The sequence below is a fragment of the Lagenorhynchus albirostris genome, chromosome 13, assembly GCF_949774975.1.
Source record: "Lagenorhynchus albirostris chromosome 13, mLagAlb1.1, whole genome shotgun sequence".
Classification (NCBI taxonomy): Eukaryota; Metazoa; Chordata; class Mammalia; order Artiodactyla; family Delphinidae; genus Lagenorhynchus; species Lagenorhynchus albirostris.
Window position 1 is genome coordinate 30586573 of NC_083107.1, and position 26869 is coordinate 30613441.

General features: G+C 39.2%; 1 protein-coding gene across 6 annotated transcripts in view; it reads left to right on the forward strand.

The window, feature by feature from the left end:
* The first annotated feature begins 7908 nt into the window (after nt 1-7908).
* Nucleotides 7909-26869, forward strand: part of GFPT1 (glutamine--fructose-6-phosphate transaminase 1) — a 73730-nt gene continuing 54769 nt past the window's right edge. For 5 of the 6 annotated variants that reach the window (XM_060168646.1, XM_060168647.1, XM_060168650.1 and 2 more), the window contains exons 1-2: nt 7909-8036; nt 25124-25231. In XM_060168646.1, coding sequence (XP_060024629.1) covers nt 8030-8036; nt 25124-25231 — 115 coding nt within the window. In that variant the 5' untranslated portion in view covers nt 7909-8029. The remainder of the gene's footprint in view (nt 8037-25123; nt 25232-26869) is intronic. The other variant, XM_060168649.1, reaches the window with a different exon arrangement.

Below are 26869 nucleotides of genomic sequence, written 5' to 3' on the forward strand. Positions count from 1 at the left end.
CCAGCAGTTGTGAATGCTGGGGAGAGAAGTTTTAATTTTTCTTCTTTTGGTTCACAGAACCAGGCATTGCGGTTGGAGAATTTGTTTCCTGAGCCGTTATAGATGAATTCAGGTTAGACTATGGGAATTACTGCGTAAGGTAGGCACATTAACTTGCTGAAGCTACAGGAAATTGAGATTGTGGAGGAGATGCAGTTAATGACAAGTCTTGGGTCTGGCCACGAAATAAGTGGCTGAGGTGAGTGGGGGATTTAGTTACTGGAAGAGGAAGTCACAGAACAGAGAGGCCAAGTTATTGGAAAGATTTTCTACAAAAGGGAGCTTGTTGGAACTTCCCTGGTGGGCCAGTAGTTAAGACTCCACACTCCCAACACAGGGGGCCCGGGTTCGACCCCTGGTCAGGGAAATAAGATTCCACATAACACAACTAAGCCCGCGTGCCACAAGTAGAGAAGCCCACGTGCCGCAACGAAGACCCAGCGCAGGCAAAATAAATAAACTAAAAAAACAAAAACAAAAACTGGTTGTCTTAAACAATAGAAATTAAAAAAACAAAACAAAAAACCACTATGGGACATTTCAATGTGTATTTGAAACTGAGATTATTGGCCAAAGCACCTGGAGGGTTTTTTACTAAACAAAATTAGGGTGAAGCCTGTCAAGGAGTGGGTAATTTCCCCCTCTACCCCTTTTGAGTTCTTGTGACTGGACTAACAATAAAATTGACACAAAATAGATTAACAGGAGAAAAAGAAACAAATTTTAATTCTTGCACACAGAGGTCTCATAGTAATGGGACCCAAGAAGTGGCCAAAGCATTAGCTTTTATATTTTTAGACAAAATTAATTTGAGAGGAATTGACAGAACAAAGAAATTTAGGTTTGGGTGCTAATTAGTAAGGAATTTAAACAGTTTGGACTTGGGTAGTGAGTTAGGAAAGAAATAACAAGGTTTGTTTAGGTAGTCTTTTGGCCTGAATTCCCTATCTCTGGTGATAAGGATGTCTTCCTATATCTCCCAGTACAGGGAGGGCACCTGTCACATGGAAGATTTATTTCCTGCTTTCAGGGAGACAGGAGGGTCAGAGTCCCTCTTGTATCAGCCATTTCTTAAGTAACTTTAATTCAAAATAATATGACGTTGAGGCATATTTTGGGGTGCCTGCCATGAGCCCCACCAAGCCCTAATACAGAATGATAAGGAGCAAAATATATAAAAATAGACTTTCATTGAGCATTCACTATGACCCTGTTCTCAGCACCTTATATTTATGAAGTCATTTAATCCTATGAGATGGGTAACTATTATTGTCCCCATGAGGCACAGAGAGGAGAAGTACATATTCCATTGCCATAGAAATTAAGTGGAAAAGCCAGGAACATGGACCCTGACATTCTGGGTGCAGAGCCTGTGCACATTGCCATTAGGGAATTGAACTCTCGTACCTTTCCTGAGTATTCCTACCTCAGGAAAGGGAAAAGCTTTCCTTGTCTTCATAGGTGCTGCTTCCTAGTGGACCATCTTTTACTTGCTTCAGACCATCATGGGCCAAATGTGTACATTTGTACACATCTGTGTGCATATGTGTACATTTTTTTCATGCAGGAATATGAAGCTGGCTGCTCTCCAGTCCAGTGGGAATTTACATCATCCCTTTGGGAAACCCTAGCCTTATACTCTGCTTCTCCACATTAGAGTTATCAATAATAATTCCACAGGGTGCTTGCAGTCTGCAGAATCGACTTTTGAAAGAAACTCTAGAAAACAGTATTCTTCTGTCTCCTTACATTTGGAGTCATCTTTCAACTCTAGGCAGCTCCCTGAATGGTCCACCTCTATTTTGGCTCTGATCACATCCTACAGGATAGAAATAGTAGATAGGACCAGTTAATCTCACGGTTTCCAATTTGTTGACAATTTCTTGGCAGTAGAATGAGTTTCTTTCTAGCAGAGGTAGAAAACTCTGCCCCAGGTTCTGCCTACTGGGGAAATTTGGAGCCACCCTGGAGGCGAGTATTGGGGAATGTATTAATTCTAGTTGGAGTCAGCACCCTTTGTTCTCAAGCCTGAGGAGTGAACATCTTTTGTTAGTGTTTTCTTGGTGTCCCTTCATTCTTTTAGCCCTTTCCTTTGAAGAACTTCTACCTATTCCTGACTCTATGTGGCTCTGGTGGAACTGTCCAGTCACCGTGTCCTACCTTTGCCACCAGAGTGGGGCATACAACTCACTAGACCCATCAGAATCCTTGCCTAAATATAAAAAGTGAGGATGGAGGAATAGTCTCTCTCCCCTTGGACTGCAAGCTGTAAAGATGTGATTCCAGAGCTGTTTTAGGGTCTTTTCCCTGTCCATGAGGTCAGAGAGAGAAGCAAAGAGAGTTCTGACAACATTTTTTGTGTGCCTGGATATAGATGTATCTGAAGCTGTTTGTATCTCTGTCCTTTCCAATTTATTAGCCAATACCCCCTCTTCAGCTAGTTTGAGTAACTTTCTATTATTTGTCGTTGAAAGCTCTATCCTCTAGAAATTTAAAATAAATACATATATTCACATTGAGGAAGTCAATAAGATCACCCTTCGATGGATGTGTTAGTCAGGCTTTCTAGAGAAACAGAACTAGTAGAGGGGAGAGAGGGAGAGAGAAATTCATTTTAAGGAATTCGCTCATGCAATCATGGGGGCTACCAAGTCCAAAATCTGCAGGATGGGCTGTCAGGGTGGAGACAGGGAAGAGCTGACGTTGCAGTCCAAGTCCAGTTTGGCTGGGGAATTCCTTCTAGCTCTGGGGAGGTCAGTCTTTTGTTCTATTCAAACTTTTAGTTGACTAGATGAGGCCCATCCATGTAATGGAGCTCATTGTGCTTTACTGAGTCCACTGATTTAAATGTTAACCTCATCTGAAAGCATCCTCACAGAAACATCCAGAATATAATATTTGACCAAATATCTGGGCACTCTAGTGCAGCCAAATTGACCCATAAAATCAGCCATCACAGTGGGTAAAGTTTGCCTTCAGCACCAACTTATTTCTGATTCCTGCTTCCATAATTTGGCCTCCTTTCTCTGGCATTACCATACTTAGTTCCACATGCCCTTATATTGTCCCTTTCTTGACCAGTGTCATCAACCAAGGTAATCTGTCCAGGTCTGCCTTCCTTCTAATTTCAGAATTATCTTTATTTTATCCCCATCAAAGCTTGCATTTCCTCAGTGACTTTTTCACACCTGGTATCCAAATGAAAATAGTCTCATAGTTACGCTCTAAAGTGTAATAGATGATAATGACTTAATGTAGATCTCCTTGGGGAGAGAGAGGTGTTCTGCCTTAAATATATATGTACAGGTGGAGTTTAGGCAATGTGATAGGGAAGGAGTGGAGGTAATTTTGCACAAGGGAACTTTCTGGTTCCCTTATAATCCTATTTTGTGAGTGACTAGTCCTCTATAGTCAAGCCCTAACTATTTAACATTTGATTCCCTTCTTAATGCTTCCTTTTAAAAAGGGCAAATACACAGATGCAAAGTTTAAGATAGGATTCTTCTTTAGGGAACTGCCAATAGGTTAAAGTATAGCTAGACCGTTAAATGCTTGAATACAGTGATGGGAGATGATGCTGATAAAACCGGCAGGAGTGAGATCTGAATTACCAAGGGTGTGTGCATAGGAGTCTGGACTTAATCCTTCAGGTGAAGGATACCCACTGAATTGGAAGCAGGGAGAAACAGGATCTGATCTGTGTTTTTGAAAAATCACTCTGGTGTGAAAGTGTCTAGGATGAACTGGGGTAGTGGTGGAATCAAAGGGGTTTACTTAAGGGGTCTTTCTGAGGCCCTGACTGGTGCCTTCTCCTGTTCATTGCTTCCTTCTCAAAGGCCTTCGTGGCTCAACCTACTTCTTTTTCCTTTGACATCTTCTCTGTCCACTGAAGTACACTTCTCCATATAACTCCATAAGATGTGGGATATATATGCCCCTGCTTCCCATATTCTTGTAATGCACAGGGCTTTTAAAATGTATGTATAATTAAAATGAGATGTATGTATGTATGTATAATTAAAATGAGATGTATGTATGTATGTATATTAAAATGAGATATGTATGTATATTATGAGAGATATATGAGATAAAATGTATGTATATTAAAATGAGATAATTGACATATAACATTATATTAGTTTCAGATGTACAGCATGATTGATGTATATATTGCAAAATGATCACCACACTAAGTCTAGTTAACATCCATCACCACACATAGTGAGGAGAACTTTTAAGATCTACTCTCTTAGCAACTTTCAAATATACAATACAGTATCATTAATTATAGTCACCATCCTGTACATTACGTCCCCAGGACTTATTTATTTTATAACTGGAAGTTTGTACCGAGGCCTTTTTAATAATTGTATTGCTATCAATAGTTATTATTGTAATCCAGATAAGGGATAACAAAAATCACAAATATGGGGGCATTTAAAAATCTTATAAAGCTATTTCAATTATGGTTCTTCGTTTCTTTAGCAATGGCAATGGAATCCCTGATGGCCTTCAGGCTGCATGGCAGGGAGAAGGCTGAGAACCATCATATTCAACAGGACTAATCCCATGAACAGGGAAATGGACTTACATAAAAAGACAATGAATTACACCCCGTTACCATCATTATTATTATTATTAGTTCAGAACTTTTGTTCAGGAGAGAAAATCTTTTCCATTTCCTTGGATGTTTGAATCAGACCCAGATGTCTCCTTTCCTTCATAGGACATTTATTTTCTTCTCCTCCAGCCCTTATCCCCAAAGGTCCAGCTAAAGCAAAGCTATGTATAGATGGAGGTCAGACAAAGTTCTTCCGTATCAGTGTCTTGATTGGCACATGTTTACAAAGGCTCTTTGTTGCAGTGGGTGAGGTTGTTCAAGCTTGGGCTGGGAAAATATTGACCTTCAAAGTTTCTTCCTTGAAACTGGTGCATAAGCACCTTCCGAAATAGCTGTAGAATGGAGGTGGACAAGACAAATTGATAGTCATGATGGAGTAGAAAGCAGAAGAGGAAAGTAAGGGTTCATAGATTATTACAGTTTGAGCATGAGCACTTTGGTGATACCACTAACATTTTCTTTGTTCCATCAACAAGTTTTCTGGTGATGCACAAAAGTATTGTTCAAACTTTGGAATCATACCTTCACTTCTTGGCAATATCACTAAGGTTCTACCAGAACCTCTTAGATGAGGGTTCTGAGGCTAACACATACACACACAGAGACTTTTTTTTGCCTCTTGAATTAAAAAATGTGTTGTCTAGTAACAAACAATTCACTGGTTTTTAACTTTGCTCTGGGTAATTTAGGAACCTGTTTAAGGGCCTGAAATATTAAAGGGCTTGCAGGTGAGTACTTTCATTAGTTAAATGTGACATTTTCCTTTCTTTCTTTCAGGACACCTATAAAAGGGCATCTTTTTCTTTCTCTCTTGTTTTTTTGAAAACAAACAACTTTTTATTGACGTATAGTTGGTTTACAATGTTGTGTTAGTTTCAGGTGTACAGCAAAGTGATTCAGTTTTATATGTATATTCAGTTATATATATATATATATATTCTTCTTTTTTTTTTTTTTGCGGTACGTGGGACTCTCACTGTTGTGGCCTCTCCCATTACAGAGCACAGGCTCCGGACGCGCAGGCTCAGCGGCCATGGCTCACGGGCCCAGCCGCTCCGCGGCATGTGGGATCTTCCCGGACCGGGGCACAAACCCGTGTCCCTTGCATTGGCAGGTGGACTTTCAACCTCTGCGCCACCAGGGAAGCCCTATATATATTCTTTCTCAGATTCTTTTCTGTTATAGGTTATTACAAGTTATTGAATATAGTTCCCTGTGCCATACAGTAGGTCCTTGTTGGTTATCTATTTTATATATAGTAGTGTGTATATGTTAATTCTCAAATCCTAATTTATCCCTCCCCCCATTTCCCCTTTGGTAACCATAGGCTGTTTTCTATGTCTGTGAGTCTATTTCTGTTTTGTAAATAAGCTCATTTATATCATTTTTTTAGATTCCACGTATAAGTGATATTTGTCTTTGTCTGACTTCACTTAGTTTGATAATCTATAGGACCATCCATGTTGCTGCAAATGGCCTTATTTCATTCCTTTTTATGGCTGAGTAGTATTCCATTGTATATGTATATACCACATCTTCTTTATCCATGTATCTGTCAGTGGACATTTAGGCTGCTTCCATGCTTTGGCTATTGTAAATAGTGCTGCAATGAACATTGGGGTGCATGTATCTTTTTGAATTAGCGTTTTCATCTTTTCCGAACACATGCTAAAATGGCATCTTTTTCCCTCTAAGAAAAGCTGGAAAGCCCTTTGCTCATTTGATCAGATAACCAGCCATAGAAAGTCAATTCTGCTAAGAACATATGACTTTTTTCACTCCTTCAAAAACATTTTTGATCCCTTACTTTGTGCTAGAGTTTATACCAGGTGTTGGGTATGCAAAGACTTGTTCTACTCTCAAGAAACTTAGCTTTGTAGGGAAACATATTAAAAAATCATAAAATATTGAAGCATATTGCTTTAAAGGAGGCAGCTCAAAGAATGAGAGGTTAATGACTGTCCTCCAGCCTCTCTGGGGGAAGACGAAACGGGTTTTCCCCAAGAAGTAGCATTTAAGCAGAGATGGGGTGGGGATTCCCCAAAGAGCAAACAATATGTGCAAAAGATTTGAGAACGTTGGACCTGTTGGGAAACTACCTGTTCAGGGTTGTTAGAGTGTAAACGGCTGAAAGGTGGAGTAGGAAGAGAGCAGTAGTGTGAGGTAAGACCAGACATCTGGGATCAGAAGACCATGCAATGTTCTGTACGTCAGGCAAGTTTTTATTTGATTCTAGTCTTGGGCCATTAATAGCGTTATAATAACCATCTACATTTGACTAAAAATAGCATTTAAATATTAAAGCAAATGCTCAGGTAATAAATTTTCAGAAACATCATCTCTCTCTGATTAAGTCTCTCTTGGCAGGACTTGTGCATTAATTCATAGGATTAATAGTTCATGAGTCCAATGGAAGGCTGTCAAATCCAGGCAATTCCTACTGTCTGAGACGTGGGCCATCAGAAGTATGGGCCAGCAGCGTTTAAGCCCAGGCGCCTAGTGTTGGATAGTTGAGCCTTACATTCGACCCACTCCCCCTCTGTAAAAAACTGGGGGTTATGGAGGCAGTGGATGGGGGTGGGAATGGGGAGCGGAAGGCTTTCGAGGCCAAGAATCTGACTTAGAGCTAAAGTCGGGAACTGAATCGCTGTCACCAGAAAGACTGGCCAGACCTGATTGGTACCTCTCTTCCCTCATCTCACTCAATTCTTTCCAATTTTTTTACAAGCTTATGTCCTCTTTCCACCCTGACTTTGTTTGTCCCCTAGGATCAGGTATCCTTCTTTCTTCCTCCTCTCTCCCCGCTTGGTGGGGCGCCGGAGCTTGGGGCCTTGGACTGCTTTAGGCGCGTGCCCCAACGCTATTTGCTTTGGTAACAATACCATCCTCTTTGCTAATCTCTCCATCGTTCCCTGCCAGCCTCCCAGTTCTTTCCCTCCCGCAGGGCAGTGCCTCCCGCTGCGCGCCCGGTGGTCGGGCGGCTCCAGGAACCTCAAGCGGATGCGGCCGCGAGCCGGTGCCACGTCTCAGCCGCCAGCAGGCCAGCGCCTGCGTGGGCTCTGGGGCGGTGAGGGGCGGGGCTGTGCGGGGAGGCGGGACCTGCGCTTGAGCGGCGCGGACGCGGCCCAATGGGACCTGCGGGCGGTGGCGGCGGCGGCGCGGTGTGCGCCGGGGGGCGGGGCCCAGCAGCAGTTGCTGGCAAGCCCGGGAGGACGGGACGGGTTTCATTGCCTCGGCCGTGGCATCCGTGAGGGAGTCGTGTCGGCGACCCCCTGGCCCCCAAGCCCGCTGACCGCCCAAAAGGCTTGTGTGCTCTCTCGAACTCGCCAGCCGCTCGCCGCTTGCCTTGCAGGCCGTGCCTCCTACATCATGTGCGGTAAGGGGGCCGCGGGCGGGGGGCGTGTTGCGGGGCGGTGCTGGGGTGCGGTGCGGGCGTCGCTGAGGCCGGTGGAACCGGCGGGAGCGGGAGTGTGGAGGGTGCGAAGTCAGGGTGTTGGGCAGGGGTGTCCCGCGGTGCCTGCGGGTGCTGGGGGCGGGGGCCGGCCTCTGGGAGCTGGAGCGGGGACCTAGGACGGCACCTGAGAGGAGGGCGGGCCCTAGAAGGGATCTGGGGGGGCCGAAGGAGGCTTTGCGCCAAGAAGGGAACCAGGAGCGAAGAGCACTGTCTGAGTTGGAAAAGGAGCGAGGGCTGAGGGAACTGAGGGGTGGAGGGGAGTGACTTCAAAAGAGTCCAGCAGGTGAGGGAGGCAACCTGTGGAACATCAGGTGAGGTCTCTTGAATTTATCTCGCATTCTTCCAGGATTTACCTTTTAAAAAATATTTAATTTTAGTTGCTTTCTTTCGGGCACGCCCAGCAGAAAATAGAACTATAGCTAGAGCTACGACAATGACATTTCATATGATCTTACTTCCTGCCTCCCCCCATCTCAACAGAAGCCATTGCTAATCAATGCCTTGGTGAATGGGCCTGGAAGTGACCGTGGAGAGAGATCGTACATCATTTATTACTTGCATGTGCACCCATTTGAAACACTTACGTATGAGAAATATTGGTCTACATTTAATGAATGTTTTACCTAGAACAGTTAAAACATAAAGTTAGGCCCTTTTAGTCCATGTTTTGAGACTTAGTCGTTTTAATAATTAGATAAAAGTGTGAGTTAAAGTTATAATTGTCAGAATTATATATGAAATGACTGATATGCTCTAAAATTCGTATTAACTTGGCTATTGTCAGTAAAAAGAATTGAATTCTTACCTTCCTTATTGAAATTTACAACTGACCTTACCCCTGGAAGAAAGAACACTTTTTAAAAAAATTTTATTTATTTAATTTATTTATTTTTGGCTGTGTTGGGTCTTTGTTGCTGAGCGCGGGCTTTCTCTAGTTGAGGCGACTGGGGGCTACTCTTCGTTGTGGTGCGCGGGCTTCTCATTGCGGTGAGGCTTCTCTTGTTGACGAGCACAGGCTCTAGGCGCGCGGGCTTCAGTAATTGCAGCACTCGGGCTTCAGTAGTTGCAGCACGCGGGCTCAGTAGTTGTGGCTTGCGGGCTCTAGAGCGCAGGCTCAGTAGTTGTGACAGACGGGCTTAGTTGCTCCGAGGCATGTGGGATCTTCCCGGACCAGGGCTTGAACCCCTGTCCCCTGCATTAGCAGGTGGATTCTTAACCACTGTGCCACCAGGGAAGTCCCAAGAACACTTTTTTTTAAGGGAAGTATGATTGTAATAGAATTGAAGCTACCTGGGAAACATTCTTTGTAGCCTTTTGCAAGAGGAACTGAGCAGGAGTAGCTTGTACTCATTAGTGTCTATTTTTCCTGCATTTAACTTTATGTTAATTTCAGCTTCTGAAATGAAGAGCAAGTTTAAATTTAGAGTAGATTGAAAAAAAAGCACACAGAAACAATTATAAATAGCCTGCTGAAATTATTAGTGGTAGAGCTGGCTTTAGAATCAGTTACACTTTTGCAGTGTCTAGGTAGTAGAGTGGTTTTGCAAAAGACATAATTTAGTTTGGAGCTGTGAGGTAATGAATTTGCAATCCCCAGTGTGCTTGTTTGGTAATTAACTGTTACTGAATGATGAGGTGTGCACCTAGTCAAGTACCTGGCTTTCTGGTTGCAGATCATTTCTTTATCTTGTTCCAGGAAAAACAGAAGTCAAAGTACAGTACTATAAAAGAAAAAATCAGATCTGGTTTAGAAAAGGTTCAGATAAGGGTGAGGCTTTCAGGGTGGTGATTAGTTGTTAGGCGTTTTCACAGAGTCATCATCCCCATTCCACCATGTTATGCTGCTGAGGAAACAGGTGATAAACAAGAAATAAAGAACTAGTTATGGGAATATATGTATATGTGTAACTGATTCACATTGTTATAAAGCAGAAACTAACACACCATTGTAAAGCAATTATACGCCAATAAAGACGTTAAAAAAAAAAAAAGAACTAGTATTTGAGGCCTTTCTAAGGTCCTGCTTTTAACCTGGACCAGTTTTACATGATTCCAGGAATAGGGTTCAGAATTTCTTTCCTCTTCAATGTAAATTCTGAAAGTTAACTGTTAAGAAGACAAAGATTTGTCCTTATTTTCCTCCCACATCTTAATTATTGACATAAAATTTCTAGGCAGAGAAATTGAGTAGGAATGAGATTAGATGGGAAAATTTAGAGATTTACTTTCTGATTACCTGCTGCTGGTTCAAGTTTTTCTAAAAGATTTCGTTTCAACATTGCAGAGTGTTGAAGCAGAAGAATGAGGACTAACAATTCTTTTTGATAGCTTTTTCCAATCAGAGATACTGTTAAAACTGTTATTATATTTATCAGGTTGTATCGGGATGTTAATATCTTACTGAGGGGAAAAAAAAGATTTTATGGTCAAATAAATTTGAGAAGCCACAGACTGAACAGTGTTGACCTGGCTTTTTTTTTAATTGCAGGACTTTTTGGAACTTTTAATATGCTAGTAAGCATTATGAATCTTCCAGAGAAAAATAGTGTATCTATTTTTAAAATTTATTTTGTCTTCCTCTTATTCTTGGTTCTTTGGAATACTTTGTCCTTTTTAATCTGTTTTACCTTTGGCTTCAGTGAGAGAGTGTCAATTCACTTAAGTTACGCACAGCTCTTAACAGATTTTGCTGTTTTTTTATAAATGTAGGATTATACCCTTCTGGTCCAATGGTGTATATAAATGATATTTTTGTAAATGAGATAATATTTAAAAACAGTAAGAGAGCTGCAATTAAAAAATATCCTGAAATGAATCCTTAAAATTTTTTTTGTAATTATACTGTGTAGTAGCGTTGGGGCTGGTTGAGGGATGCTAAGACTGGCTTCTAGGATAAATCATAAAACTACTAGTGTTAACATATTCTTAGAAATCATACTGGGTATAAAGTAGTTGTGAAAGGAAAGAATTATTGCTTAATGAGCATTTCCTCAGTTGTGTTCCCTGGAAAGGGGAAAGTTAATAGGTCCTGGTAATGAGCAGTAGAAGGTGGGAAAGAGTTTTTGTTTTTGTTTTCAATCTTTATTGGAGTATAATTGCTTCACAATACTGTGTTAGTTTCTGTTGTACACCAAAGTGAGTCAGCCATATGCATACATATGTCCTCATATCCACTTTCTCTTGAGCCTCCCTCCCATCCTCCCTATCCAACCCCTCTAGGTCATCGCAAAGCACCGAGCTGATCTCCCTGTGCTATGCTGCGGCTTCCCACTAGCTAATTATTTTACATTCTGTAGTGTATATCTGTCGGTGCTACTCTCACTTCGCCCCAGCTTCCCCCTCCCGCCCCGTGTCCTCAAGTCCATTCTCTATGTCTACATCTTTATTCCTGCCCTGCAACTAGGTTCATCAGTACCATTTTTTTTTTCTTAGATTCCATATATATGTGTTAGCGTATGGTATTTGTCTTTCTCTTTCTGACTTACCTCACTCTGTATGACAGACTCTAGGTCCATCCACCTCACTACAAATAACTCAATTTTGTTTTTTTATGGCTGAGTAATATTCCATTGTATATATGTGCCACATTTTTATCTATTCATCTGTTGATGGACACTTAGGTTGCTTCCATGTCCTGGCTATTGTAAATAGAGCTGCAGTGAACATTTTGGTACATGACTCTTTTCGAATTATGGTTTTCTCAGGGTATATGCCCAGCAGTGGGATTGCTGGGTCATATGGTAGTTCTATTTTTAGTTTTTTAAGGAACCTCCATACTGTTTTCCATAGTGGCTGTACCAATTCACATTCCCACCAACAGTGCTGGAGGGTTCCCTTTTCTCCACACACTCTCCAGCATTTATTGTTTCTAGATTTTTTGATGATGGCCATTCTGACCAGTGTGAGATGATATCTCATTGTAGTTTTGATTTGCATTTCACTAATGATTAGTGATGTTGAGCATTCTTTCATGTGTTTGTTGGCAGTCTGTATATCTTCTTTGGAGAAATGTCTATTTAGGTCTTCTGCCCATTTTTGGATTGGGTTGTTTTTTTGTTATTGAGCTGCTTGTAAATTTTGGAGATTAATCCTTTGTCAGTTGCTTCATTTGCAAATATTTTCTCCCATTTTGAGGGTTGTCTTTTGGTCTTGTTTATGGTTTCCTTTGCTGTGCAAAAGCTTTGAAGTTTCATTAGGTCCCATTTGTTTATTTTTGCTTTTATTTCCATTTCTCTAGGAGGTGGGTCAAAGAGGATCTTGCTGTGATTTATGTCGTAGAGTGTTCTGCCTATGTTTTCCTCTAAGAGTTTGATAGTTTCTGGCCTTACATTTAGGTCTTTAATCCATTTTGAGCTTATTTTTGTGTATGGTGTTAGGGAGTGTTCTAATCTCATACTTTCACATGTACCTGTCCAATTTTCCCAGCACCACTTATTGAAGAGGCTGTCCTTTCTCCACTGTACATTCCTGCCTCCTTTATCAAAGATAAGGTGACCATATGTGCGTGGGTTTATCTCTGGGCTTTCTATCCTGTTCCATTGATCTATGTTTCTGTTTTTGTGCCAGTACCATACTGTCTTGATTACTGTAGCTTTGTAGTATAGTCTGAAGTCAGGGAGCCTGATTCCTCCAGCTCTGTTTTTCGTTCTCAAGATTGCTTTGGCTATTCGGGGTCTTTTGTGTTTCCATACAAATTGTGAAATTTTTGGTTCTAGGTCTGTGAAAAACGCCAGTGGTAGTTTGATAGGGATTGCATTGAATCTGTAGATTGCTTTGGATAGTAGAGTCATTTTCACAATGTTGATTCTTCCAATCCAAGAATATGGTCTGTCTCTCCATCTATTTGTATCATCTTTAGTTTCTTTCATCAGTGTCTTATAATTTTCTGCATACAGGTCTTTTGTCTCCTTAGGTAGGTTTATTCCTAGATATTTTATTCTTTTTGTTGCAGTGGTAAATGGGAGTGTTTTCTTAATTTCACTTTCAGATTTTTCATCATTAGTGTATAGGAATGCCAGAGATTTCTGTGCATTAATTTTGTATCCTGCTACTTTACCAAATTCATTGATTAGCTGTAGTAGTTTTCTGGTAGCATCTTTAGGATTCTCTATGTATAGTATCATGTCATTTGCAAACAGTGACAGCTTTATTTCTTCTTTTCCAATTTGGATTCCTTTTATTTCCTTTTCTTCTCTGATTGCTGCGGCTAAAACTTCTAAAACTATTTTGAATAAGAATGATGAGAGTGGGCAACCTTGTCTTGTTTCTGATCTTAGTGGAAATGGTTTCAGTTTTTCACCATTGAGGATGATGTTGGCTGTGGGTTTGTCATATATGGCCTTTATTATGTTGAGGAAAGTTCCCTCTCTGCCTACTTTCTGCAGGGTTTTTATCATAATATGGTGTTGAATTTTGTCGAAAGCTTTCTCTGCATCTATTGAGATGATCATATGGTTTTTCTCCTTCAATTTGTTAATATGGTGTATCACGTTGATTGATTTGTGTATATTGAAGAATCCTTGCATTCCTGGAATAAACCCCACTTGATCATGATGTATGATCCGTTTAATGTGCTGTTGGATTCTGTTTGCTAGTATTTTGTTGAGGATTTTTGCATCTTTGTTCATCAGTGATATTGGCCTGTAGTTTTCTTTCTTTGTGACATCCTTGTCTGGTTTTGGTATCAGGGTGATGGTGGCCTCATAGAATGAGTTTGGGAGTGTTCCTCCCTCTGCTATACTCTGGAAGAGTTTGAGAAGGATAGGTGTTAGCTCTCCTCTAAATGTTTGATAGAATTCGCCTGTGAAGCCATCTGGTCCTGGGCTTTTGTTTGTTGGAAGATTTTTAATCACAGTTTCAATTTCAGTGCTTGTGATTGGTCTGTTCATATTTTCTATTTCTTCCTGATTCAGTCTTGGCAGGTTGTACATTTCTAAGAATTTGTCCATTTCTTCCAGGTTGTCCATTTTATTGGCATAGAGTTTCTTGTAGTAATCTCTCATGATCTTTTGTATTTCTGCAGTGTCAGTTGTTACTTCTCCTTTCTCATTTCTAATTCTATCGATTTGAGTCTTCTCCCTTTTTTTCTTGATGAGTCTGGCTAATGGTTTATCAATTTTGTTTATCTTCTCAAAGAACCAGCTTTTAGTTTTATTGATCTTTGCTATCATTTCCTTCATTTCTTTTTCATTTATTTCGGATCTGATCTTTATGATTTCTTTCCTTCTGCTAACTTTGGGGTTTTTTTGTTCTTCTTTCTCTAATTGCTTTAGGTGCAAGGTTAGGTTGTTTATTCGAGATGTTTCCTGTTTCTTAAGGTAGAATTGTATTGCTATAAACTTCCCTCTTAGAACTGCTTTTGCTGCATCCCATAGATTTTGGGTCATCGTGTCTCCATTGTCATTTGTTTCTAGATATTTTTAAATTTCCTGTTTGATTTCTTCAGTGATCACTTCGTTATTAAGTAGTGTATTGTTTAGCCTCCATGTGTTTGTAGTTTTTACAGATCTTTTCCTGTAATTGATATCTAGTCTCATAGTACTGTGGTCGGAAAAGATACTTGATACAATTTCAATTTTCTTAAATTTACCAAGGCTTGATTTGTGACCCAAGATATGATCTATCCTGGAGAATGTTCCATGAGCACTTGAGAAGGATGTGTATTCTGTTGTTTTTGGATGGAATGTCCTATAAATATCAATTAAGTCCATCTTGTTTAATGTATCATTTAAAGCTTGTGATTGCTTATTTATTTTCATTTTGGATCATCTGTCCATTGGTGAAAGTGGGGTGTTAAAGTCCCCTACTATGAATGTGTTACCATTGATTTCCCCTTTTATGGCTGTTAGTATTTGCCTTATGTATTGAGGTGCTCCTATGTTGGGTGCATAAATATTTACAATTGTTATATCTTCTTCTTGGATCGATCCCTTGATCATTATGTAGTGTCCTTCTTTGTCTCTTCTGATAGTCTTTATTTTAAAGTCTGTTTTGTCTGATATGAGAATTGCTACTCCAGCTTTCTTTTGGTTTCCATTTGCATGAAATATATTTTTCCATCCCTTACTTTCAGTCTGTATGTGTCTCTAGGTCTGAAGTGGGTCTCTTGTAGACAGCAAATATATGGGTCTTGTTTTTGTATCCATTCAGCCAATCTGTGTCTTTTGGTGGGAGCATTTAGTCCGTTTACATTTAAGGTAATTATCGATATGTATGCTCCTATTCCCATTTTCTAAATTGTTTTGGGTTTGTTATTGTAGGTCTTTTCCTTCTCTTTTTTTTTTTGCCTAGAGAAGTTCCTTTAGCAGTTGTTGTAAAGCTGGTTTGGTGGTGTTGAACTCTGTCAGATTTTGCTTGTCTGTAAAGGCTTTAATTTCTCCATCAAATCTGAATGATATCCTTGCTGGGTAGAGTAATCTTGGTTGCAGGTTTTTCTCCTTCATCACTTTAAGTATAGACATATGCCAGTCCCTTCTGGCTTGAAGAGTTTCTGCTGAAAGATCAGCTGTTAACCTTATGGGGATTCCCGTGTGTGTTATTTGTTTCTTTTCCCTTGCTGCTTTTAATATGTTTTTTTTGTATTTAATTTTTGATAGTTTGATTAATATGTGTCTTTGCATGTTTCTCCTTGGATTTATCCTGTATGGGACTCTCTTTGCTTCCTGGACTTGATTAACTATTTCCTTTCCCATATTAGGAAAGTTTTCAACTATAATTTCTTCAAATACTTTCTCAGTCCCTTTCTTTTTCTCTTCTTCTGGGCCCCCTAGAATTCTAATGTTGGTGCGTTTAATGTTGTCCCAGAGGTCTCTGAGACTGTCCTCAGTTCTTTTCATTCTTTTTTCTTCTCTGCAGTAGTTATTTCCACTATTTTATCTTCCAGGTCACTTATCCGTTCTTCTGCCTCAGTTATTCTGCTATTGATCCCATCTAGAGTATTTTTAATTTCATTTATTGTGTTGTTCATCGTTGCTTGTTTCATCTTTAGTTCTTCTAGGTCCTTGTTTAATGTTTCTTGCTTTTTCTCTTTTTCCAGGATCTTGGATCATGTTTACTATCATTATTCTGAATTCTTTTTCAGGTAGACTGCCTATTTCCTCTTCATTTGTTAGGTCTGGTGGGTTTTTATCTTGCTCCTTCATCTGCTGTGTGTTTTTCTGTCTTCTCATTTTGCTTATCTTACTGTGTTTGGGGTCTCCTTTTTGCAGGCTGCAGGTTCGTAGTTCCCGTTGTTTTTGGTGTCTGTCCCCAGTTGCTAAAGTTGGTTCAGTGGGTTGTGTAGGCTTCCTGGTGGAGGGGACTAGTGCCTGTGTTCTGGTGAATGAGGCTGGATCTTGTCTTTCTGGTGGGCAGGTCGACGTCTAGTGGTGTGTTTTGGGGTGTCTGTGGACTTATGATTTTAAGCAGCCTCTCTGCTAATGGGTGGGGTTGTGTTCCTGTCTTGCTGGTCGTTTGGCATAGGGTGTCCAGCAGTGTAGCTTGCTGGTCGTTGAGTGAAGCTGGGTGCTGGTGTTGAGATGGAGATCTCTGGGAGATTTTCGCCATTTGATATTATGTGGAGCTGGGAGGTCTCTTGTGGACCAGTGTCCTGGAGTTGGGTCTCCCACCTCAGAGACACAGCACTGACTCCTGGCTGCAGCACCAAGAGCCTTTCATCCACGTGGCTCAGAATAAAAGGGAGAAAAAGTAGAAAGAAAGAGGATAAAATAAAGTAAGATAAAATAAAGTTATTAAAATAAAAAATAATTAAGAAGAAAAAAATTTTTTTAAAAAGTGAAAAAAAAAAAAAAGAAATGGACGGATAGAACCCTAGGACAAATGGTGAAAACAAAGCTATACAGACAAAACCTCACAGAGAAGAATACACATACACACTCACAAAAACAGGAAAAGGGTAAAAAATAATAAATCTTGGTCTCAAAGTCCACCTCCTCAATGTGGGATGATTCGTTGTCTATTCAGGTATTCCACAGATGCAGGGTACATCAAGTTGATTGCGGGGATTTAATCCGCTGCCCCTGAGGCTGCTGGGAGAGATTTCCCTTTCTCTTCTTTGTTCGCACAGCTCCTGGGGCTCAGCTTTGGATTTGGCCCCGCCTCTGCGTGTAGGTCGCAGGAGGGCGTCTGTTCTTTGCTCAGACAGGACGGGGTTAAAGGTGGAGCTGACTCGGGGACTCTGGCTCATTCAGGCCAGGGGGAAGAAGGGGTGCGGATGTGGGGCGAGCCTGCGGCAGCAGAGGCCAGCGGGACGTTGCACCAACCTTGGCGCGCTGTGCGTTCTCCCAGGGAAGTTGTCCCTGGATCCCAGGACCCTGGCAGTGGCGGGCTGCACAGGCTCCCCGGAAGGGAGGTGTGGATAGTGACCTGTGCTCGCACACAGGCTTCTTGGTGGCGGCAGCAGCAGCCTTAGCGTCTCATGCCTGTCTGTGGGGTGTGGGCTGTTGGCCGTGGCTCGCGCCCGTCCTATTTGGGAATTTTTGACTGTACATTTTAGGTACCTAGAAAGTATTAGAAGATATTATATAGATAATATATAGATATTATCTATATAATATATAGATATTATAGATATATACATACATGAAAGAATCACTTTGTTGTACAACAGAAATTAACACATTGTAAGTCAACTATACTTCAATAAAAAATATTGATAAAAGAAAAAATAATGAAGATATTTGAAGTGATCACTTTGTACTTGGCACTCTGCCTTTTGGAGAGATGACTAAAACAAAGGAATTGCCTTCAGGGAATTGCTGTCTGATTGGAGGAAACAGTGACTACGCATATAACAGGTGTGGGTGATAATACACAGTCCTTCTTCATTGCCATGTTCTAGACTACAAGTGGAATGAATAGACATTCTGAGACTGGTTAGGCCAAGAATGTTCCAGATGTTAGGATAGGACTCTTAGCTGAGGAATGCTGCCAGCTGGTAGAGAACTAGTGCAATGCGAGAGATACCACTGATGGCACGTTCTACCCAACAGTGAATGGAGTCAGAAATAAATTGAGAACTACTGCTAGTGGGTTTGAAAGAAGAAATAGAAGTGCCAGGAAAAGAGGCAAAAGAATAGTGGTTAGAGGCAGAAGAGTTCCAAAGTGGTATATTGCATTGGACAGAGTCTGCAAGAGTAGAAAAAGGTCATTCATGTTTAATATTGCAGAGACAAGTTAATTGCATTTAGCTATAAAGAAATCGTTAGAGAAGCTGCGTATATGAAGGCAGAAGGATTTGAGTTAGTGTTGAGGAGAGCATGTATACCAACAAAAGAGAGAGTATTGTGAAACTGAGGTCCCTGGTAGAGTTGAAAAGTTGAGTTCCTGATGTGTAAGCTGTGAAATTAATGCCAGGTGTTCGCTGATTGATTCATACTCTAAGCATTGTCTCTAAATTGACTAAAAGTTGATCTAGATCATTGGATAATAAAAATTCAACCCTCTATTGTGTAGGATCCTCAAAATATTTTGATGTTAACAAAAAGTTCTATATTTACAAAATTGAGGAATCTCTTAACCAAGAGTTACAAGCAGGAGAGGCTGGTTCAGGGAATATGTGCGGAATATGTTTCTCTATTTTCAGTCTATAGGAAGGATAGGCTTATAGGGTATTATACTGTTAAGATGAAGAAGAAGGCTTCAATTCTATAAAGGAAGAATCTACTGAAAATGAGAAAGAGGCTGGGAAGAGAGAAATGGGGGTTTGAGAGTAGTCTAGATTCTAGACTTTAGAATAATATCTGGGGGAAGTGTAAAATTTAGACAAGCAGTGAATTAGCAGGATTGGTCAGCAGTTGGGAGGGCCCCCATGAAAGTGGACCTGAGATAAATGGATGACCTGAAATGGATGGACTTCACTATAGGAGTGCTCAGGGACACAGGGGTGAGAGTATAATGGGCCCAGAGGGGCTGGCTTGGCAGCATGAAGAAAAATTGTGGTCTGATGTGATTGATGAGAGAGAAGTGGGAGAGATGGAATGTTTAAAGGTGTGTGAGCAGAAAGTGCATGCTTTTTCTCGGGAAAGATGATGATATAGGTAGACTGTGAGGGAGTGTATAATTAGAGATGTCAGTGTTTAAACAGTGCTTTGAGTTCCAGGATGTTAAATATGCAAGAGAGAAGTGTTACAGAGCTCCTTCCAGTGGCCCCATTTATTTACAACAAAGTAGGAGGCACTTGAACCAGCATTTTGTAAATAGGAAAAAGATTTTGAACAATTAAAAAAAAACACAAATAATTGAAATTTCTCATGTGTCACTCCATATAACTTTTTCTTTGTGTTTTTAGGGTTGTAGGAAATGTTATCTCAAATATTTCTTCTTTTAAAGGAATCTTACCTGTAGGATGTGCCTCTATAATTATAGTATTGACTATGTTTTATGGCAAGTGTATAGTTGGTGTGTATAACCTTAATAGCAGAATTGTTTATAATTACAAAGAGTTAGAAAAACCTCAATAAATAGGTAAATGGCTAGGTAAAATATGAAAAATCTATTATGGACTATTTTTATTATGCAACGTTCCGTAGACTGGGGTAGATGGGTTGTACTGATATAGAAAGATCTCCAGCATCTTAAGAGAAAAAACTACAGAGCAATATGTATATTATCATATTTGGTTAAAAAAAACAAAACCTCTAAAACCATGTACATCTGAGTTCATATATGTAGAAAAATTCATAGCTGAAGGATTGGGACAGTGTGTGGGGTTAATGGTGGTTATCTCCTGTGTGGAGGTAGAAAAAGGAGATTTTTCACAGTTCATTCTGTAGGATTTGTGTTATTTGAATCTTTAACGATGATAATTTGTAACTTGGGTTATAAGAAAAGATTTTTAAATGAAACTTAAGTAGCGTTGTAGATGGATTCTGTTTCAGAAGGTATAAAATTTAGAGAAGGAATTTGAACACTTAATATTGATAAATTCCAATGTCTAGGGTTTCATCAGAATATTGAAGTTGTCAAGTGAAAAAATATGTAAAAGCAAAATTTCTTCTTGAAATTAATATAATATTGCAGGTAAACTATACCTCAAAAAATGTAAAATTTTTTATTTGTAAGAACATAAATTCAACCAGACATAGGAACTTTAATAATTTGATTGGTCAGCTAAATTGCATTCAGTTTTCATTTCAATAAGATTTAATAGTCTTTGCCTACAGCTAGATTGCTTTTAACCAGATGTGTCAAGTCTGTGATCTAGGTCATGTCTGAATATCTTGTTAAGCAAGGTGTTCAAAAGTGCTTTTATGTCATTGAATTTAAGTTGCCGTTTTCTGAGAGTGATGCCTGTAGGTGCAAGTCCTTGCTTCAGTTAGGGAGATATTTATTCCAAGTGTATTACATGAATAAGAAAATTTGTACTTTGGAAGCACAAGCTGATTTGGGAGTAGAAAGTCTCCTGTGCTCCATACAACTACTGTTTGTGTTATTGGAGCAATTACTGAAGAGTGGTGGAGAGTTGATTTTTAGTCTTTTGTAGTTACCTTAAGCAGTACTATTTATTGTGAAGTTTGATAAGACAAATCAAAGACCTGAAATAGGGATTGCTACTCTAATAAGCACCATTTTGAGTTATGAATACCTACCCTGTAAACATGCCCTGCATGTCTGATTGGCAAATTATTTGCTGTTATATTTTCCCAGCTACCCCAAGATTACAGATAACCCACTAATCTGTACAAGTGGGCCAGCTGTGCTCTCAAGGGGCTGCTCTGTAAAACTGACAGATTCAACCTCTTTATCTTTCATTTTCCTAACCAGGGATAACTTTCTTCTCCCAGCTCTGTTACTTTGATCTTAGAAAATTTCTCTACATGTGTCATCCTTTTATTCCTTTTAGTTCCTGCCTGGTTATGCAAGGAGAAATATTGCGCCTACTTCTTCTTCCTCAATTCCTCCCCTTCCCCTTTTCTTTGTTCCAATAGTGAACCAAAATAAATGACAGTAATGATTATTGGTAACAGTGGTGCTTCCTCTATCAAGGAAAAGGCAGGTTTTGAATTGGAATTGATATATGGTATTTCATCGAATCTAAGATGCCGCTTATTGGGAGATGTACCATTTATATATGGACCACAAAGAAAGAAAATAGGACTGTCTTAAAATCAATGCTGTCAATATCTGAAGTCCTAGAAAGTATTGTGAGGATGCTTTCAGAATATCACAGGCTAAGTGATCTGTTTGTCTTTACCTTAAAGCAGTGATGAATCTTAGCATCACTAATAGGGAGTCACCAGACAATATAAAAAACATACATACTTGTGAATAATTCTTGTCCCTCAGTTTTAACCTAAATCAGTCAAGCCTTTCGTTTTCTCTTCCAGTTTGCAGGAAATACAAGGAATAGAGGAACTGGTTAGACCACACAGTGTGGAATCAATTAGGCATAGCCAGAGGTGAGAAATTCAACAAGAAAATTGCTCCTGGCTTATCAGTAAGTCAGTGTCTTAGAGGAAAACAGGGCATTAGGGGAGACCATTCTGGATCAAAGAGACTTATGAGACATAACAATCAAATGTGAGCTGTGATCCTTTATTATATTGTAGAATAAACAAATCAGCTGTAAAAGACATTTATTTTTGTTAATAGGGAAAATGTGAATATATGAACATTGTATTAGATGAACTAGAGCATTATCTTAGGTGTGATAATAAGAAAATGTAGAAAAATGTTTTGTAGAAAAATGTTTTGTAGAAAAATGTCCTCATATTTTATATGTTACTTTGCTTTTATTAATTCTTAATGATATACTCTGAAAATACTAAGGCCCTCCACCAGGTTTCTAGCTTTAATTTGCTAATACAGTGTACACAGAACAAATCATGTAACTGTCAGAACAAAGAATTGAGGCCCAGAGGAGTACAGTCTGTAGAGGTATTAAAAAGTACCACATGCTTAGCATATAGCAATCTCTATAGCAATCAAAGAAGAATCCTCAAAAACCATAGAACATCAAGCTGGAGGACACTGCAGGTGTCCTCAGATGTCAGAGGGAGGAAATATTTGGCCCTTGTGCTGTGACTCCCCGTGTAATAGAAGTTGCTAACCAGTCATGGCTTTCCTTCCTGTATGAGAGACAGGGTCACTGAATCCTCTTCAGAGGTGCTCTCTAGAGCCAATACCAATTAAAAACCTGTTGGCACTTATTGTGAAACTTATTTTACCATCTCTCAGTCAAGCCCATTCATTTCGCAGAAGGGGAAGCTGAGGCCGGGTGGTATAGTGGAAAGCTTCGGGGACATGAGTTAAAGAATTTGCAGGATTTCTTCAGCGCAAGAAACTTTTATGAGCTAACAAATGTTTAGTGTGAATTTTATTAGTTTATCAAGTAGTTAAAATTTAAGTTTGTTTGGAGAGGGATACTGGTTTAGAGAATACCTCTTTCCCTATAAAATTGTACTCAGGATCTCAAGATTCACACAATAAGCTAATGTAAACCAGGGAGATTGAAGTTAGAAATAACATCAAAATTGAAGGCTGTTGTTGAATTACATGTATTGAAGATAGTGAATTTAATATTGCATCACTCTGAATTTTCTTGTAAAAATGTGTTGAGTCTATAACTTGTCTTAAAAACAGTTGTTTTTTGTCATTAGCATTTAAATTGCTTTAAAAAAATTGGTATTTGATTATTATATTTAATCTTTAATTCTCTGAATGTATTACTTTTACCATCAGAATTGCTTTTTCTTTTTTTTATTTGGCTGCAACGCGAGGCTTGTGGGATCTTAGTTCCTCAACCAGGGATTGAACCTGCACCCTCAGCAGTGAAAGCACAGACTCCTAACCACTGGATCACCAGGGGATTCCAGAATTACATTTCTTTAAATGAACAAACCAAACCAGAAAAAACCAAGAATGTAGAAACAGAGAACAGAGTATGCAGGGTATATAGAAGTAGAAATATAATGTTATATACATGAAACATATAATGTTCAAGCCAATATTACTTCAATTTAAAAAAAATCTCAAAAAAAAAGGAATTACATTTCTTAAAAAAAAGGGAGAAATGATATTTAGTAGTGAATTTTTCTGGATGTGCTGCATTATTGGGATTTGGACTTCGTCTTCAAGGCTTTCCAGAGACCTCAGCCTGCAAAGAATTTTTGACAGTGTAATATGTTATATTAGTTAATGATTTTCAGATGAATTAGATTGTATCCTCCTTTAGCAGATTACTTAGCTGATGCTAATCACAGTGATGGAGAGCAGACTAGTTGAGAATCAGTGTTCTTTTAGCACATTGATTTTTCCTTTTTTCTTTTTGCCCACGTTGCGCGGCATACGGGATCTTAGTTCCCTGACCAGGGATTGAACCCATGCCCCCTGCAGTGGAAGCGCAGAGTCTTAACCACTGGATCGCCAGGGAAGTTCCTCTTTTAGTGCATTTAAAGTTTTATTTTGGGAAAATATTTATATTCTGTGTATTGTCCATTAATGAGCTAATAGAATACTTATTTGGGGCTGATAGTTTTCTGTGTGCATTTAATCTTTATCAAAGGTCAGTGACCCATGGGAGGAAAAGGGTAGAACACATAAAAGTTTGATTTACAATTGGGTTATTGGTTTAGTTTATTCATATTACAGATACTTTATTAAAGACCAACAATAACAACAAAACCCCCAGACCTCATGCAGTGTTGTGGTGCAGTGAAAGTGAGATGCTTGTACAGTGCATGATAACTTAATAGATCTTCACAATTATAATTTTTAAAAATATGAATGAATATAGGATTTCTATGAGTCTGGCCTTGTACCACCTTTTTTGGGAAAGTTCAAACTGTTGTTTCAGGTTGTTTTGGATTTTAGTTTTAAAATGTCATTTCCTTTTTGTTTGAAAGGCATGATTGAGAAAATTGCACTGTACTCACCATGGTGATCAGCATACACGTTACGGTGGCTTTTTTGTCAAATATTAGCTATGTGATATTTTTGTATGCTGAAATGCTTTGATAAGACCAAACTCTTTATAGAAATAAAGATACCTTTTCAAATGAAATGAAAACTGGTCATTCCAGAGTTCTGCCCCACAGAATTAATCCCCTTAATAATCAGTGGCATTATAGTGTAAGATAGTTAAGAAAAAAGAAAGTTCTTCCATAAATAAGCAGCTTGAGTTTATATTGCTTTATATTTTGATTTTCAGTTTTTATACATTTTAGCTATATCCACCCTGGCCAAAGCACAATCATGGAAGACCTCAGACAATTTCCATGCTGCTATTCCTGAAATGTGGATTTCCTTTACCTGTGTTCTACTGCCTCTTTGCTCTTCTGGATCACTTCTTGTTGTACAAGTCCCTTTATTTATAGTTTTGCTTTTCCAAATGATTGTTCCTTTTCTATGAATTCTCAAGAGTCGTTAACATGTATTATGGTTATTTGTCCCTTACTAATCTGGTGAACAAGTGAGAAACCATTTGTCTTACGATGATTATATATATTTTTAGCCCATTTTTCTCTATGATTAAATTATTTAGATTGTGAGTATTCTTCACATCATTGCTATTTATAAGTTATTTATTCCTAAAATGTATTGATAGCATGGTCGTTGAAAGTAAGAAAAATTATTTCATCTGTATAGTTTTGGAGGGTCCATATATTGCTTAAAATACTTAGTTCAGAAAATGTTTTCCTTTAAAAATAATGCTCAGTATATAGGCCATAAACCCCAAATTTGTTGGTTAGTTTTGAAGCATTAAATTTTAGTTGTTAAAATGTCAGTGATGGAAGGTAAGTGAACAGTCTTATAAACGGCTTTGAAAAAACTAAACATTTATTTTGACTTATTTGCTTCAGTCTTTTATACTTACAAGAAATTCCGCTTTGAAAAAGTTTCACTGCCTTTGAATAATTTGAAGTGAAGATTCTTTCTTTTTTAAAGAGGGACTGTAGCTTCACATTTTTGCACATCTTAGACATTATTATGAAAATTAAGATTTTTGTCATAGTTATGCCAATGTTGATTCTCTAGTTAGAATTTTCTATTAAATATTTGTTTATTTGCAGGTATATTTGCTTACTTAAACTACCATGTTCCTCGCACGAGACGAGAAATTTTGGAGACCCTAATCAAAGGCCTTCAGAGACTGGAGTACAGAGGATATGATTCTGCTGGTATTTCCTTTAAAAAAATATTATGGGTGTTGCATGATTCTTGAATAAATAGAAAGGGTTTTTTGTTTGTTTTAGGTTACTAGATTCTTTATAATGTTCATTTTGTTGTTTCTGGTAAATCTAAAATCTGAAGAATTTTTGGCTTTTATCATGTTTAAAGGGTTTGTTCATGCAATTTCAGCAGCATTAGCATTTATGTAGAATATTGCTTCTCACGGGTATCTTCCTTTGCTAAGAATGTTGCTATAAAAACAAATCACATGGGGCATTTTCATTATAAAACAGTTCTTAAGGCCTTACTCTGTATATTTTTTTTTCTTTCCTGTAACTTTTAACTTCTTTTTCTCCGTGGATTCCATGCTTTTGGCATGTGAACTTGCCCAAGATTCTTCTATCTTAGAGAAACAAAGCAGATAAAAATAACTTTTTGTCAACTTTATGTTCTACTCCAGCTTCTTCCCTTAACTGTATCAGGGGTCCCCAAGACCATCCCCAGTTTCAGTGATTCCCTAGCAGAACTCAGCATATAGTTGTACTCATGGCTATGATTTATTACAACAAAAGAATACAAAGCAAAATCAGCAAAGGGAAAAGGTGCATGGGGTGAAGTCTGGAGGAGAGCAGACATAGCTTCAGGATTCTCTCCCTGTGGAGTCATGCAGGATATGCTTAATTCCCCCAGTGAGTTGGACAAAATGTGTGAAATGTTGTATACCAGGGAAGCTCATTAGTAACTCAGTGCCCAAGACTGTCACTGGGGGCTGGTCATGTAGATACCCTCTGCCTAACATGTGCCAAAATTCCAGGCTCCTAGAGGAGAAGCAGACATTCGGCATAAGCCACCTTGTTTGCACCAACAGTGTAGGTGCAGTAAGCCATACTTAATCAGTTACTGTGGTGGGAACCCTCCTGAAATCCATGCCAGCCAATGGCCAGCTTTACCAAGCAGGCCTTTCTAAGACAGCAATCTTGGGCCTGCCATATTAACTCTTTTCTGTACACTCAACATTCCTGGTTGTAACGGGCATTTATCTTCCCTGACTCTTCCTCAGTTAATGGAAAGTCAATTCCTCAACTCCTTTGTTCTTAAAATTCTCTTTCCTCAGCTTCTCTGACAGCGCATCTTCTCATTCTCTTCCTAACATGCTGATTATTTTCTGTCTGCTTTGGGGGCTTCTTTTCTTCCACCTATTACTTATATTAATGTTCTTCAAGATACTTTCATAGGCCCACTTTTCTTATTTTGTATTTTCGTGGGTGAGCTCTGACTTCATCAACCTCCTGTATGTTTTTTTTTTAATTTTTATGTTGGCCGCGTTGGGTCTTCGTTGAGGAGTGTGGGCTCTTCGTTGCGGGCTTCTCTGTAGTTGCGGTGCGTGGGTTTAGTTGCCCCGCGGCTGTGGGATCTTAGTTTCCCGACCAGGGGTTGGAGCCACGTCCCCTGCATTGGAAGGCGGATTCTTAACCACTGGATCACCAGGGAAGTCCCAACCTCCTGTATGGTTGTGACTTACAATCCAGATGTATTTCCCGTGCTGCACACCTGTATTTCCAGCTGCCTCCTAGAAATTTCTCCCTGGATAGACCATGATATTATAGACTTTGCATGTGCAGAATTGAACTGAATATGCTCCATTT